Source organism: Neomonachus schauinslandi, chromosome 1 (genome assembly GCF_002201575.2).
Source record: "Neomonachus schauinslandi chromosome 1, ASM220157v2, whole genome shotgun sequence".
NCBI lineage: Eukaryota > Metazoa > Chordata > Mammalia > Carnivora > Phocidae > Neomonachus > Neomonachus schauinslandi.
In genome coordinates, this window is record NC_058403.1 from 209,703,175 (window position 1) to 209,715,452 (window position 12,278).

Below are 12,278 nucleotides of genomic sequence, written 5' to 3' on the forward strand. Positions count from 1 at the left end.
GTCATGATCCCGGGGTCCTGAGATCAAGCCCCACGTCAGGCCCCTGCTCAGCATGAGCCTGCTTCTCCCTCTCCCTCTGACGCTCCCCCTGCTTGTGCTCTGTGTGCCTCTCTCTCTTAAATAAATAAATAAAATCTTTTTTAAAAAAACACAAAACAAAACAAAGGGATGCCTGGGTGGTTCAGTTGGTTAAGCGTCTGCCTTCAGCTCAGGTCACGATCCCAGGGTCCTGGGATCAAGTCCCACATCGGGCTCCTGGCTCAGCGGGGACCCTGCTTCTCCGTCTGCCTGCCATTCCCCCTGCTTGTGTGCTCTCTCTCTCTCTCTCACTCTCCCTCTCTGACAAATACATAGGATCTTTAAAAACAAAAACAAAAACAAAAACAAAAACAAATAAAGCTGATAGATATTTTTTGTATAAAACTGATTATACAATACATACACATATAATGATATATACATTCCTCCTATTGAGATCATTTAAGTTGTTTCTAATTTTTTACCATTTCAAATAAACCTGATATATCTATCTACCTATCAATCTAGATTACAGACATCTGTAGATCTTTATATGGTGACATCTATATGTGAATACAGATAGCTAGGGATAGGTAGATATGAAATCTGGGTCTTTACACTGACTCTGTATGACTATGAGCAAAGGGTTTACTTCCACCAGCCACACCAAACTGTTCTCACATGTTCAATGAAGCCTGGACCTCCCTGCCTCCTAGGCTTTGCACATGCTGTTCCCTCTGCCTAGAACAACCCTCCTCCTCATCTGCTTAACTCCTCCTCATCCATCGAACATCCACCTAAATGCCTCCTCCTCTGAGAAGCCTTCCCTGAAGGCTCAGATTTGTCAGGTCCCTCAGTTTTATGCTCCAGAAAACCCTCTACTTTGCCCACCATGAAAGTCTGTACCCCACCACCGATCTGAGAGCTTCCAGAGGACAAGAAGCACAGGTGTTTTAGTCATCCTTTGCCCCAGATGACGTATCCACTAGATGTAAACACAAATCACCCAGCACGGCTGTGATTCCACAAAATACATTAACATAGGAATGAGTCCAGCCTCTCTCCCCTGCCACTGGGCTAAAAGGAATCCGTGTCCTCTGCTTCCCCATCCTCCAGGTGGAGGGCATTTTGCTGAAACCACATATCATAGTAAGATTCTGCGGCACGGAATCAAGAGGAGAGGAGAAGAGAACAGTCAGAGGTGTGCCTAGTTGACTAAGGCTAGAGAAGGAGCCTGTGAGAGAGCAAGAAAAAAGGGTCAGTGGACAAGAAAAGTGGATGGTAAGAGAGAGTACCTTAGCAAGGAGTGCTACATCATCTTCCTAGGGTTTGAGCAAAGCAAGTAAAGAATTTGAGTTGGTTATTTTTAAATTCCTTTCAGGCTTCTAGGAGTGGAACAAATGGATCACAGCTTTATAAACAGGACACTATGTTGTCAATAATATAATTGTTGAGATCTGAAGCAAAGACTGGATTTCCTCCTGCCCCACTCCCCTCGGACTCACCCAGCTCATTCCTCTTTTTGTCCTGAGCCCGGCGATGTGGCTTATCCTGGAGGGAGAGACCAACAAAGCAAGCGTGGCTACCTGGGCCCAGCCTGGGTCCTCCTCAGCCCCTATGTGAGCACCCAGCAAAGGGCCATGCCCAACCATCCTTATCCCCCATGATTTTCCATGCAGAAAAAGGAGCATAGGGGTCTTACCTTCTTCATAGTTCCTGAAAGATCTATGGGATGGAAAAGGAAATAGTGAGGATGGGAAATCCCCCATGCAGAACCAGGGCCACCTCCCACCCTCTGTCCCACTGGTACCTTGCCCAGGTCGGCCACACAGAGGGACCCGTCCCAGACACTCCTTGTGTGCAGGTGCCCGGCACCGATGACAACGGTAGCCCTGATAGAAGGTGCCTCTGGGACAGCAAGACCAGATAAAGGAAAGTCAGTGATGTTGAACAGACACAGCTGATCACTTTGCCAAGGGTCCCCTTGGGTTCTCTCTAGGGCAGGAGAGAGATGGGGGAGCTGAAGCTCAAAGGAGAGCCTCCCACCTCCCAACTCAGGGGACAGATGGCTGGGGGAGCCCCTCTAAGGAGTAGAGCTGCCCAAGCCCAAGCCCCAGGCCCATCCTCCCATACACCCACCTCAGCAGCATCTGGCAAGCCTTGCAGGATGTGGTCTCCTCAAAGGAGAACATCTGGAAGTCATGCCCATTGGCAGTAGCGTTCTCAGGGTAGATGTTGGAGCTGGAGAGGGGAGAGAATCCCATGCAATGGAATAGTATTCAGCCACACAAGGGTATGAAGTACGGATACATGCTGCCACTTGCATGCATCAGAGCCATATTGGATACGTTGCATAAACCATACTGTGCCTCTCCATCCGTCCTCTGATGGGCATTTGGGTTGTTGCCACCTTTTGGCTATTGTGAATAGTGCTGCTATGAACATGAATGGAGATAGAAAGCAAACTGGTGGTTGCCAGGGGCTGGGAGCAGGGGGAATGGGAGTGACTGCTTCGTGGCTGCAGGGTTTCCTTTTGAGAGGATGAAAATGCTCTGGAACTAGACAGGGTGATGGTGGCACAACACTGTGATGTACTAAATGCCACTGAACCATGCACTTTAAAATAGCTAAATTTCTGTTACATGAACTTCACCTCAAGAAGAGAAAGAAAAAGAAGGAGGAGGAAGAAGAGGGGTCCAGGCTGGTGGCTGAAGCTCACACAGAACCTTGGCATTCTGACGATGCAGACAACATCAAAAGCCTATCCCTCCCATTTCCCAGATGAGGAAACTGAGGTTCAGAATGGCCCTACAGAATAGAGCACAGAATTGCCTCTCAGCCCGTGCCTGTATGCAGAGTCCTCTGAGGACAGGATGGGGGGGTGGGTCTCACATGGCCATCTCGAACTGCTCCATCCACTTCTTCTTTAGTTCTCGTGTCTTGAAGAACAGCTCATAGCCTTGGGCACCTTGGTCCTCGATCAGGAGAAACATGTGAGTCCACTGTAGGGAAGCGGGGTTTAGAATGAAGGCACCTGCTCTGCAGAGGGTGGGACCACACACCCTCTTTACCCCTACCCCTGGGGGGGGGAACAGGGTTAGGCCAAAACAGCCTCTCTGCCCCCAGAAGAACCAGGCATGGGTGGGTACCTTTGTAAGGGTCTACCCAGGAGAACCAAATACACATCCATAAATCTAAAATCGCACACTCACATGCATATACACACTCAGGTCACATACACACACACACTGGCATTTGAAAGGTCAAGGGGAGAGCCTTAAGCTGCACTGGGGCTTCCCAGCACTGGGGACCCCAGCTCTGGCCTCAGAGCCCACCTTCTTGTTTTCTCGATCTCCAGAGGAGTCATCTCGAACCTGGAAGCTGTGCAGGTTCACAAAGTCCTTGAGGTCATAGGAGTCTCCTCGGCGCTTACAGATGAGCAGAGCTTTGTCGAGCAGGAAGGCGTACCTGAGAGCAGCTGGGTCAGGTACCTCTGTCTGGCTCCCACCAGCTCCCTGCCTGATCTCCTCCACCTTCCTGGCTCCACCCTGCTGTCCATTTAGGATTCCTGCCCTTCTCCTCCTCTGTGACCAATTTGGCAGTGCCCGCCTGTCTGTCCATCCTGACCTCACCCAGTAAGATCCGTACTGGTCCCAGCACCTGTTGGTCTTGGCTCCACCCACACATCTACACCTATTCTGCCCGGCCTGTCCACCTAGGCTCCACCCCCTGGTATAACTAGAAATCTGTCCCCACCCCTGCCCAGGCTCTACCCTCTATCTGTTGGCTCCGCCCACCTGTCCATCTTGGAGCGCCGCTCCACTGAGGTGATCTTGAGCTCCCCATCGATCTTGGGCCGGCCATAGTGGGCCAGAGACTGATCCTATGAAGCAGGAAGGCGGTCTGGCAAGGGGCCACCAAGGAGGAACACCAAACACCCTCCCCACCTGGCCACACCCCTGGCTCTCCCTGTCCCACCCCCTCACCAGGTTCTCGATGGACAGCTGGAAGTTGGTGATCTGCCGCAGTGTCTCGTTGTCCCGTTTGACCTCGTTCACACATTGTGCCAGGTCCTGGGGGTGGGACATGTGGTGAGCCTGGACCGCCCACCCCACCCAGTCCCCTACCTGGCAGGGGATAGGGAGTCAGCCCCCACCAGGGGCTGGTAGGAGGGGTAGAGAGGGTGGCCCAGCATGTCCTGTCCCCAGGGGGGATGCTGGGAATCACTCACTGGTCACATGGTCATGTCACTCTTGATGAGAGGAGGGGTTGCCCATGGGGGTGACCGTGTGCCTGGCTGCGCTACCTGAATGCATGTGTACCTGTGTGGGACCACTCACCCTCATGGCATCCAAGGCCAGCCGCAGGCTCTCCTTCTCCACCGCATCCTGCGTGTGTTTGACCAGCTCCTGCATGACCCACAGAGACAGACATCACCTGGGCCTGCCCTCTCTTCTTGGGGGCCCTCCAGACAAGCCTGGCCTGCCAGCTTCCCCCTTCCTCCCAGAGGGTCCTAGAGCCCAGCCTCTGGAAGCCAGCCGCACCCCCTCCTATGACACAGAGAGGTACAGAAGCCAAGCCCTTGCCTAGGGGCCCCCACTCGCGCACCTGGAGAAGGAGGTGGTACTTGAGCACCCGCTGCATGGGCACCATCAGCAGGTCCCGCAAGGTGAACCTCCCATTGTTTGCTCGCTGAGAACATTCCTGGGGGGGGTGTCAGAGAAAGAGATGAGCAAGATGACGTGCAGACAGGTGTGGATTTTTCTAGAACATGAAACATCATATCTCCCCCAAGGAAATAATGAAGAATTTCCTGGAAGGCTGGCAAATACTGCCTGGGGCAGAAGCCCAGGATCGCACCAGCTGAGTGGGGCTGGTGAGGGAGAGAGGGACAGGTCTGCAGGGTCTCCACAGTGGATACCAACGAGGCCAGATATACAACACACACAGGTGACTCCTCATCATCTCTGCCCTGTCTGTGCTTCCACTAGACACACTGGGCCAGGGTGGGGCTCAGCCCAGGATGGGGCTCGGTGTAGAGTTGAAGCTCAGCCTGGACTTGAGCAGCCAAGGCTGGGGCTCAGCCCACGCTGGCCTGGGGATCAGTTTGGAGTCAGAGTTCAGTTCGGGGTCAGGACCTCAGCTTGGTGTCAGGGCTGAGTCCAGAGCTGGGGTTCAGCTGGGTCAGGGCTCAGTGCTCCTGCCCGCCTCCTCCTGCTCCATTTCTCCCACTCGGCTGGTCAGTACCTCCCTCCCCAAACCCTCGGCAGGCAGGTCACTGGCCGGGCTGCTGCAGAAAGTGGCACCATGAGCTCAGTCCCCTCCCCGCTGCCCCTGGGGCCTTGGGAAGGAGCAAGAGAGTCCCCCAGATGTGGCCTGGGCCCCCACCTCCAGCTTCATTTGCACATCCTCCCGGGCTGCAGCCACACGGTCCAGGTGCTTGCTGGCCGACTCCACCTGGCTGCAGTAGCGGCCATAGACAAGGAACCTGAGGGAAGGACAGGTGGCCAGGTAATGGTGGCCGGCACCACGGTCAGGCAGATCTGGGTGTCAATCTGGGCCCCACCTCTTCCCAGATGGGTGATGCTGAGCCTCGGTCTCCCCATCTGTAAAATGGGCATAACAGTGGCACCTCCCACATGGAGCTATTGTAGCATTGAATGAGATAATGCATAAGAAGCTCTTAGCACTTGGCCTAGTGTCTCTCCAATGTTCACTCATTTAACCAACACTTACAGAGCACCTGCTGCGTGCCAGGCCCTTTGCTAAGCACTTTAGGCATCATTTATTTAATCCTCGCCACACCCTAGGAGGTACGTTCCTATGCCACACTGATTTTAATAGATGTGGCAGCAGAAGCACAGAGAGGTTAAGTGGTTTCCCAATACCACACAGCTCAAAAGAGGCAGAGCTGGTGACTGAACCAGAGATGGGTAGTCCCTTGCCCATGAGCAAAGAAGGAAGAGCCCTGCCTGTCCAGTAGTCTCTGAGGGCAATTTCTCCCAAATGCCCTGCCTGAGCAGGACAGGGTGACTTCCAGGGGTCTGAGCTGGCCAGCTGGGTCTCACCTCTCCTTGTATTTGATGAAGACCTGGTAGAGAGTGGGTGCACCTGGGGCAGCCAGGGCTTCCTTCATCTCCTTTAGGAAGTGAGTGTGCACACGAAGCAGGTCCTACTCGGAGGAAGGGGTGAGGGCCAGGGCTTAGGACGCCAAGCAGGAGATGGGTCACCTCCCGCCCTATGTTGCTCAATTCCCAACCCCCGCTGGTGGGGTCAGTAGGTTGTCCCCACTGGACAGAGGCCAGGAGGACTGGGGATTGGCCAGCTCACCTCGATGTTGATGAAGATGATCTCAATGTCTTGAGGTTTGAGGAACCGTTGCAGGGGTTTCATGAAGTGCTGTGGGAGGGGAGAGAAGGGTGAGGGAGGGGGAGACCTCTCCCTCCAGCCCTGTCCCAGAGAGATGGGGACAAGGAGGCAGAGTCAGAAAGAGACAAACAGAAAGAGCGACTGAGGGCGCCTGGGTGGCTCAGTTGGTTAAGCGACTGCCTTCGGCTCAGGTCATGATCCTGGAGTCCCTGGATCAAGTCCCGCATCGGGCTCCCTGCTCGGCAGGGAGTCTGCTTCTCCCTCTGACCCTCCCCCCTCTCATGTGCTCTCTCTCATTCTCTCTCTCTCAAATAAAAAAAAAAATCTTTAAAAAAAAAAAGAAAGAGCGACTGGGAGAGAAAGAGAGATGGAGAATGTCCACACAGACACCTGTACCTGGCTGTTCGCAGCAGTTATTCATAATAGTCAGAAAGTGGGAACACCCCAAATGTCCATCAGTCAAATGGCCATCAGTGGATGCATGGATAACAAGATGTGGTCCACTCACACGGGAATATCAGCCCTGAATACGAGCAAGGCGCCGACATGCGCTGCCCACGACGCTCAGGGAGGGAACCAGACGCAGAAGGCCACACGGGGTGTGAGTCCACGTGTGTGACACGCCCAGAACAGGCTCATCCACGGAGACAGGAAGTAGATTAACAGTTGCCAGGGACTGGGGAAGGATGGGGGCTTATGGGGTGATGGCTGAAGGGTATGGATTTTCTTTGGGGCGGATGATGAAAATGTCCTAAAATTAACAGTGGCGATGGTTGCACAACCTTGTGAATAAACCAAAAGCCACTGAACTGTATCCATTAAATGGGTGAGCTGTATGGTATATTGGATTCATCTCAATAAAGCAGTTGAAAAAGCAATGGTCAAAAGGAAGGGAATAGAAGGTTGGAGAGACATAATCAAGACAGGCGGACAGGACGAGGATTCAGGAACAGATACAGACAGGGATAAAGGGACAAACATAGGGAAAGAAAGACAAACAGAGGAAGAATTAAGGAGAGACCCGGAGGGAAAGAGACACAGATCAACACAGAAGACAGGATGAAAGAGAAAAGCAGAGACGAAGAGAGATGAAGAAACACAAAGCAATGAGGACGGAGAAGAGCCCCAGGCCCGCTTGGGACACAGGGGGCTTCTCAGGCGTGGCCCAGAGGCCACCACACGGGTGGATGTGCACCTGCCCGCCCAGCTCCCGCGCATGCGCATGCGGATGCACCCGCCAGAGGTTGGGTCGGAGCACCGCACCTGTTGGATGGAGCCTAGCGTGTCCGTATACTTCTCCTCTGTCTGCTGGATCTCCCGCAAGCAACAGCACCGCTTGTCATACTCTGTCATCTTGGGCTGAGAATGGGGAGGACAGGTCGGTGTTGGGGAGCCCAAGGCTGCCTCCCCCACCAGCCCATACGCCCGCGCAGACACCACACTCCGCCCCACGCACCTGCATGGGCATGGGCTCCGAGCGCATGAGGTCTTCATAGATCTCATCACCCTCCGCCTCCTCATTCTCCACACAGTCGTACAGATCCTCATCCTCCTCCACCGTGTCGCTGCGGAGTGTGGAGTCAGCCAGGGCCACTGGATCCCGCAGGCCAGGAACCCCTCGGGTCCCTCCCAACTCAAACTCATGTTCCCTCAGATCCACAGGGTGGAGCCATGTCCTCTCAGACTCCCTAGGGCAGAGCTATGTCCCCTCAGACCCCCTAGGGCAGGTTTATGTCCCCCTCAGACTCCCTAGGGCAGGGCTATGTCCCTCAGATCCCCTAGGGCAGGACTATGTCCCCCTCAAACCCCCTAGGGCAGGGCCATGTCCCCTCAGACCCCCTAGGGCAGGGCCATGTCCTCTCAGACTCCCTAGGGCAGGGCCATGTCCCCCCAGATCCCCAGGGCAGGGTGGGGGTCCCACACACTCACTCGATCTGGTCAGATAGGCCGCTGTAGATGTCTTCATCACCCACACTCTCCTCCTCAGTGGGGAAGGGCCTGGAGGAGCCATGATGGTATGAGCCAGAGGCCTGGGGGCTAGGTGGGAGGGGCACTTCCAGGAGGGGGAGCATTGGGGCCAGATCAACCCAAGGATGTCAGATCAAATGGTTACTCACATGATCCCCTTATTCTGGGCAATAGGGGTCCAGGACAGAGCAGACAGGGTGTAGATTACCTGTGACAAAGGCCATGGATGCTCAGCAAGCCCCTTGCCCACCCACACACCAGAACATAGCCTCAGACTCCAATATCTGAGGCTAGATATTATGGTTAGATTCCACGCCCCAGGAGCCTAATTCAGGATTTTCTCCACCTTCCCACTCTTCTATGTGAGTAGGTCAGGGTTCCCTTAACTAAGCACCCACCACTCGATCGCCTTCTTCTATGCAATCCTTATAACCACTCAGAAAGTATAGGATGGTATTATTCCTGTGTTAGAAAGGAGGGACCTAGGGCTCAGAGAGGCATGGTCACAAATCTGAGGTCACACAGCAAGTAGCAAAGCAGGGACTGGAACCCAGCTGCCATATCCCATGCTCTTTGCACCTGGTGTACTGCCTGGTCTGACTTACCTGTTCTTCCCCCAACAACACTTAGCTTTCTTGATGGAAATGTTCATGGAAATGGACTGAAATCCAATCTTCCAGCTCTGTGTGCCCAGCTCATGGGAAGTTCAGCACCAGCTTACCTTCCCAAAATCCTGCACATCGAAGAGGTCAAAGGCCTCAAAGAGTTCACTCCGCTTGAGGCCAAACTTCTCACAGCAGGTAGACAAAAAGGTACGGATGTTCTTAAGGCACAGGAACTGTGAAGAGAGACAGAAATGGGGGTGGAGGAAACATAACAGAACAGGGGAGAAGCTGAGCCCTGGGCAATCTGACTTGGGGACTGGCCCAGAAGGGAAAAAAGAAGGCACCAGCTCCCTCTCAGTAAGCCACACCCTCTTCTGATAAAGATCAAGCTGTACCTGAAGCTAACTCTACCCTTGAATTCTTGCTTACTGAGGTAAAATTCATATAACATAAAGTTAACCATTAACTGATAACGAAATGCATTATATACATATGATGGAATATTACTCAGCCAGAAAAAGGAATGAAATTTTGATTTATGCTACAGCATGAATGAACCTTGAAAACGTTATGCTCAGTGAAATAAGCCAGACACAGATGGACAATTATTATAGGATTCCACTTATATGAGGTCCCTAGAGTAGGCAAATTCACAGAGACAGAAAGTAGATGGTGGGAGCCAGGGGTTGGAGGTGGGGGTGGGGAGTCTGTGCTTCATGGGGACAGAATTTCTGTTGGGGATGAGGAACAGTTTTGGATACAGTAGTAATGGGTACACAACATTGTGAATGGATTTAATGCCACTGAATTGTATACTTATAAATGGTTAAAATGGTAAATATTCTATTTTATTTATATGATATTCAAATATTTATATAAATTTGTATTTATATTTATCAAATATATATTTATGTCATTTTGTGTATGTATATGTAATGATAAATATTGGTATCTTTTACAACAATAAAAAAAATCTAACCATGAACCATTTAAGCGTACATTTCAGTGACAGCCCACTCACAGTGTCATGCAATGAGCACCTCATCTAGTTCCAAAACTTTTTTCTCAGCCCAAAAGGAAATCCTGCCCCCATTAAGTAGTCACCTGCCATTCCCAGTCTCTTCCTTCTCCCTGGCAGCCACTGTCTGTTTTCTGTCTCTGTGAATTTACTTATGTCTATAACTGATAAATAGATAAACAAAATAATGTACATCTATAAAATGGAATAGTATTAGGCCATAGAAAGGAGTGAAGTATTGATACATGCCACAGAGTGGATAACCCTCAAAAACATGATGCTCAGTGAAAGAAGCCAGGCACAAAAGGTTACATATTGTAGAGTTCCATTTATAGGAAACATGTTTAACTTTTCGACTTCATGAGCCAACACATTCCTTTCTTCTTTAAATCAGTTTGGGTTGGTTTGTAGTGACTTGCAACCACAAGATACTAACTGATGCAGCAGTCAGACATACAGGATGTCACTCTGGGTTTGGCGTATTTGGTTCTGCTATAAACAAGACCTCACATCCTTGCATTTGCCTGATATCAGTTCATCCAAATGTCCCAATGGGCCCAGCTCTCTCTAAGGTCCCTAGATCCTACAGAATTCTAACCAACCTTTCTTGACCCCAGTTCTATGTCATGGCCTTGCATGAGCACCTGCCATATGCCCAAATCCCAGCACTCTCTCTATATATTTTTAATGTATATATAACATTGTGTATATTTAAGGCATGCTATGTGATTGATATGAATATTCATAGTGAAATGATTACTACAGTCCAGCTAATTAACATAGCATCTCCTCACATAGTCATTGTTTTTGTGTGTGATGAGCGCACCTGAAATCTACTCTCTTAGCATATTGCCAGGTTCAATATAGTATTATTTTTTTTTGAGAGAGAGAGTGTGTGTGCACATGTGTGTGGGAGTGGGAGTGGGGTGGGGTGGGTAGAGGGAGAGGGCAAGAGAGAATCTTAAGCAGACTCCACACTCGGCACTGAGCCCGATGCAGGGCTGGATTTCACGACCCTGAGATCATGACCTGAGCCAAAATCAAGAGTCAGATGCTTAACCAACTGAGCCGCCCAGGCGCTCCTCAATACAGTATTCTTAAGGACATCATGCCTGCGCATTAGATCCCTAGATGGATTCATCCTACCTAACTGCAATTTTGTACCCTTTGACCAACATCTCCCCATTTTCCTCATCCCTCACCTCAGCCCCTTCTACTCTCTGTTTCTATGAGTTTGACTTTCTGTCTCTCTTTCTCCCTCCATATCCCTCCCCCCCCACTCATATTCACTCCCCACCCCACCTCTGTGCATGTGTGTGTGTGTGTCTGTGTGTGTAATGGAATTCTGCAAGTACTATTATATCATCATTTTACAGATAAGGAAACTGAGGCAAGGACAGCCAGCCAGGGTGCAAACCCAGTCAATATGACTGTAAGCACTATGCTGCAGTAACATATGTGAATCAAGTCAGTACAGTGTTCATTGTACCCGTAGATCTCATACTTCCATCTTCAGACTGTATCTTCTCAATTATTGCTGCATCCGCAGTATACCTATCCCACTATCTATGGAACATGAACTTTAAATAAACTTTAACTTAGGGATGCCTGGGTGGCTCAGTCAGTTAAGCTTCTGCCTCCAGCTTCCCGGGGTCCTGGGCTCGAGCCCCATTGGGCTCCCATTCTCTCTCTCCTCTCCTTCTGCCACTCCCCCTGCTTGTGCTCTCTCTCTTCCTCTCCCTCTCTCTCTAATTCTGTCAAATAAATAAATAAAATCTTTAAAAAAATAAAATAAGGTAAATAAATAAACCTTAACTTAAATAAATGTATTTAAGAAGAGAACTTTACATCCTTCTATCAAAAGGAAACTAGGATCATTTGCTATAAAAAGAAGGCAGTGTAAAATAAATATGATGTAAACAGCGTTAGTAAAGTCCAGCTGGATTCTATTGCCTGCCCAAGGCTTGTTCTTTCTCTGTTGAAAAGAGATTAGTAAGAGTAGCAATTCAACATCCATTTGTGATAAAGAAAGAGAGAAAGAGGGGCACCTGGGTGGCTCAGTCAGTTAAGCACCTGCCTTTGGCTCAGGTCATGATCCCAGGGTCCTGGGACTGAGAACTGCATCAGGCTCCTTGCTCAGGGGAGAGCCTGCTTCTCCCTCTCCCTCTGCCGCTCCCCTCCACCTTGTGCGCTCTCTCTCTCTCCCTCCCTCCCTCCCTCAAATAAATAAATAAAATCTTAAAAAAGAAAGAGAAGAAAGAAAGAAAGAAAGAAAGAAAGAAAGAAAGAAAGAAAGAAAG

General features: G+C 50.7%; 1 protein-coding gene across 7 annotated transcripts in view; it reads right to left on the reverse strand.

The window, feature by feature from the left end:
* The window catches only part of VAV1 (vav guanine nucleotide exchange factor 1), a 49,363-nt gene that overhangs the window by 15,574 nt on the left and 21,511 nt on the right, over positions 1–12,278 (reverse strand). For 4 of the 7 annotated variants that reach the window (XM_044918339.1, XM_044918327.1, XM_021705581.1 and 1 more), the window contains exons 2-19: positions 9,077–9,193; positions 8,505–8,563; positions 8,317–8,385; positions 7,844–7,952; positions 7,651–7,746; positions 6,349–6,417; positions 6,087–6,190; positions 5,407–5,506; positions 4,627–4,722; positions 4,359–4,427; positions 4,005–4,091; positions 3,816–3,901; positions 3,354–3,486; positions 2,911–3,020; positions 2,158–2,259; positions 1,829–1,926; positions 1,721–1,743; positions 1,524–1,569 (exon numbers count right to left, since the gene is read on the reverse strand). In XM_044918339.1, the coding sequence (XP_044774274.1) occupies positions 1,524–1,569; positions 1,721–1,743; positions 1,829–1,926; positions 2,158–2,259; positions 2,911–3,020; positions 3,354–3,486; positions 3,816–3,901; positions 4,005–4,091; positions 4,359–4,427; positions 4,627–4,722; positions 5,407–5,506; positions 6,087–6,190; positions 6,349–6,417; positions 7,651–7,746; positions 7,844–7,952; positions 8,317–8,385; positions 8,505–8,563; positions 9,077–9,193 (1,573 nt within the window). The remainder of the gene's footprint in view (positions 1–1,523; positions 1,570–1,720; positions 1,744–1,828; positions 1,927–2,157; positions 2,260–2,910; positions 3,021–3,353; positions 3,487–3,815; positions 3,902–4,004; positions 4,092–4,358; positions 4,428–4,626; positions 4,723–5,406; positions 5,507–6,086; positions 6,191–6,348; positions 6,418–7,650; positions 7,747–7,843; positions 7,953–8,316; positions 8,386–8,504; positions 8,564–9,076; positions 9,194–12,278) is intronic. The other 3 variants (XM_044918335.1, XM_021705582.1, XM_044918344.1) reach the window with 3 other exon arrangements.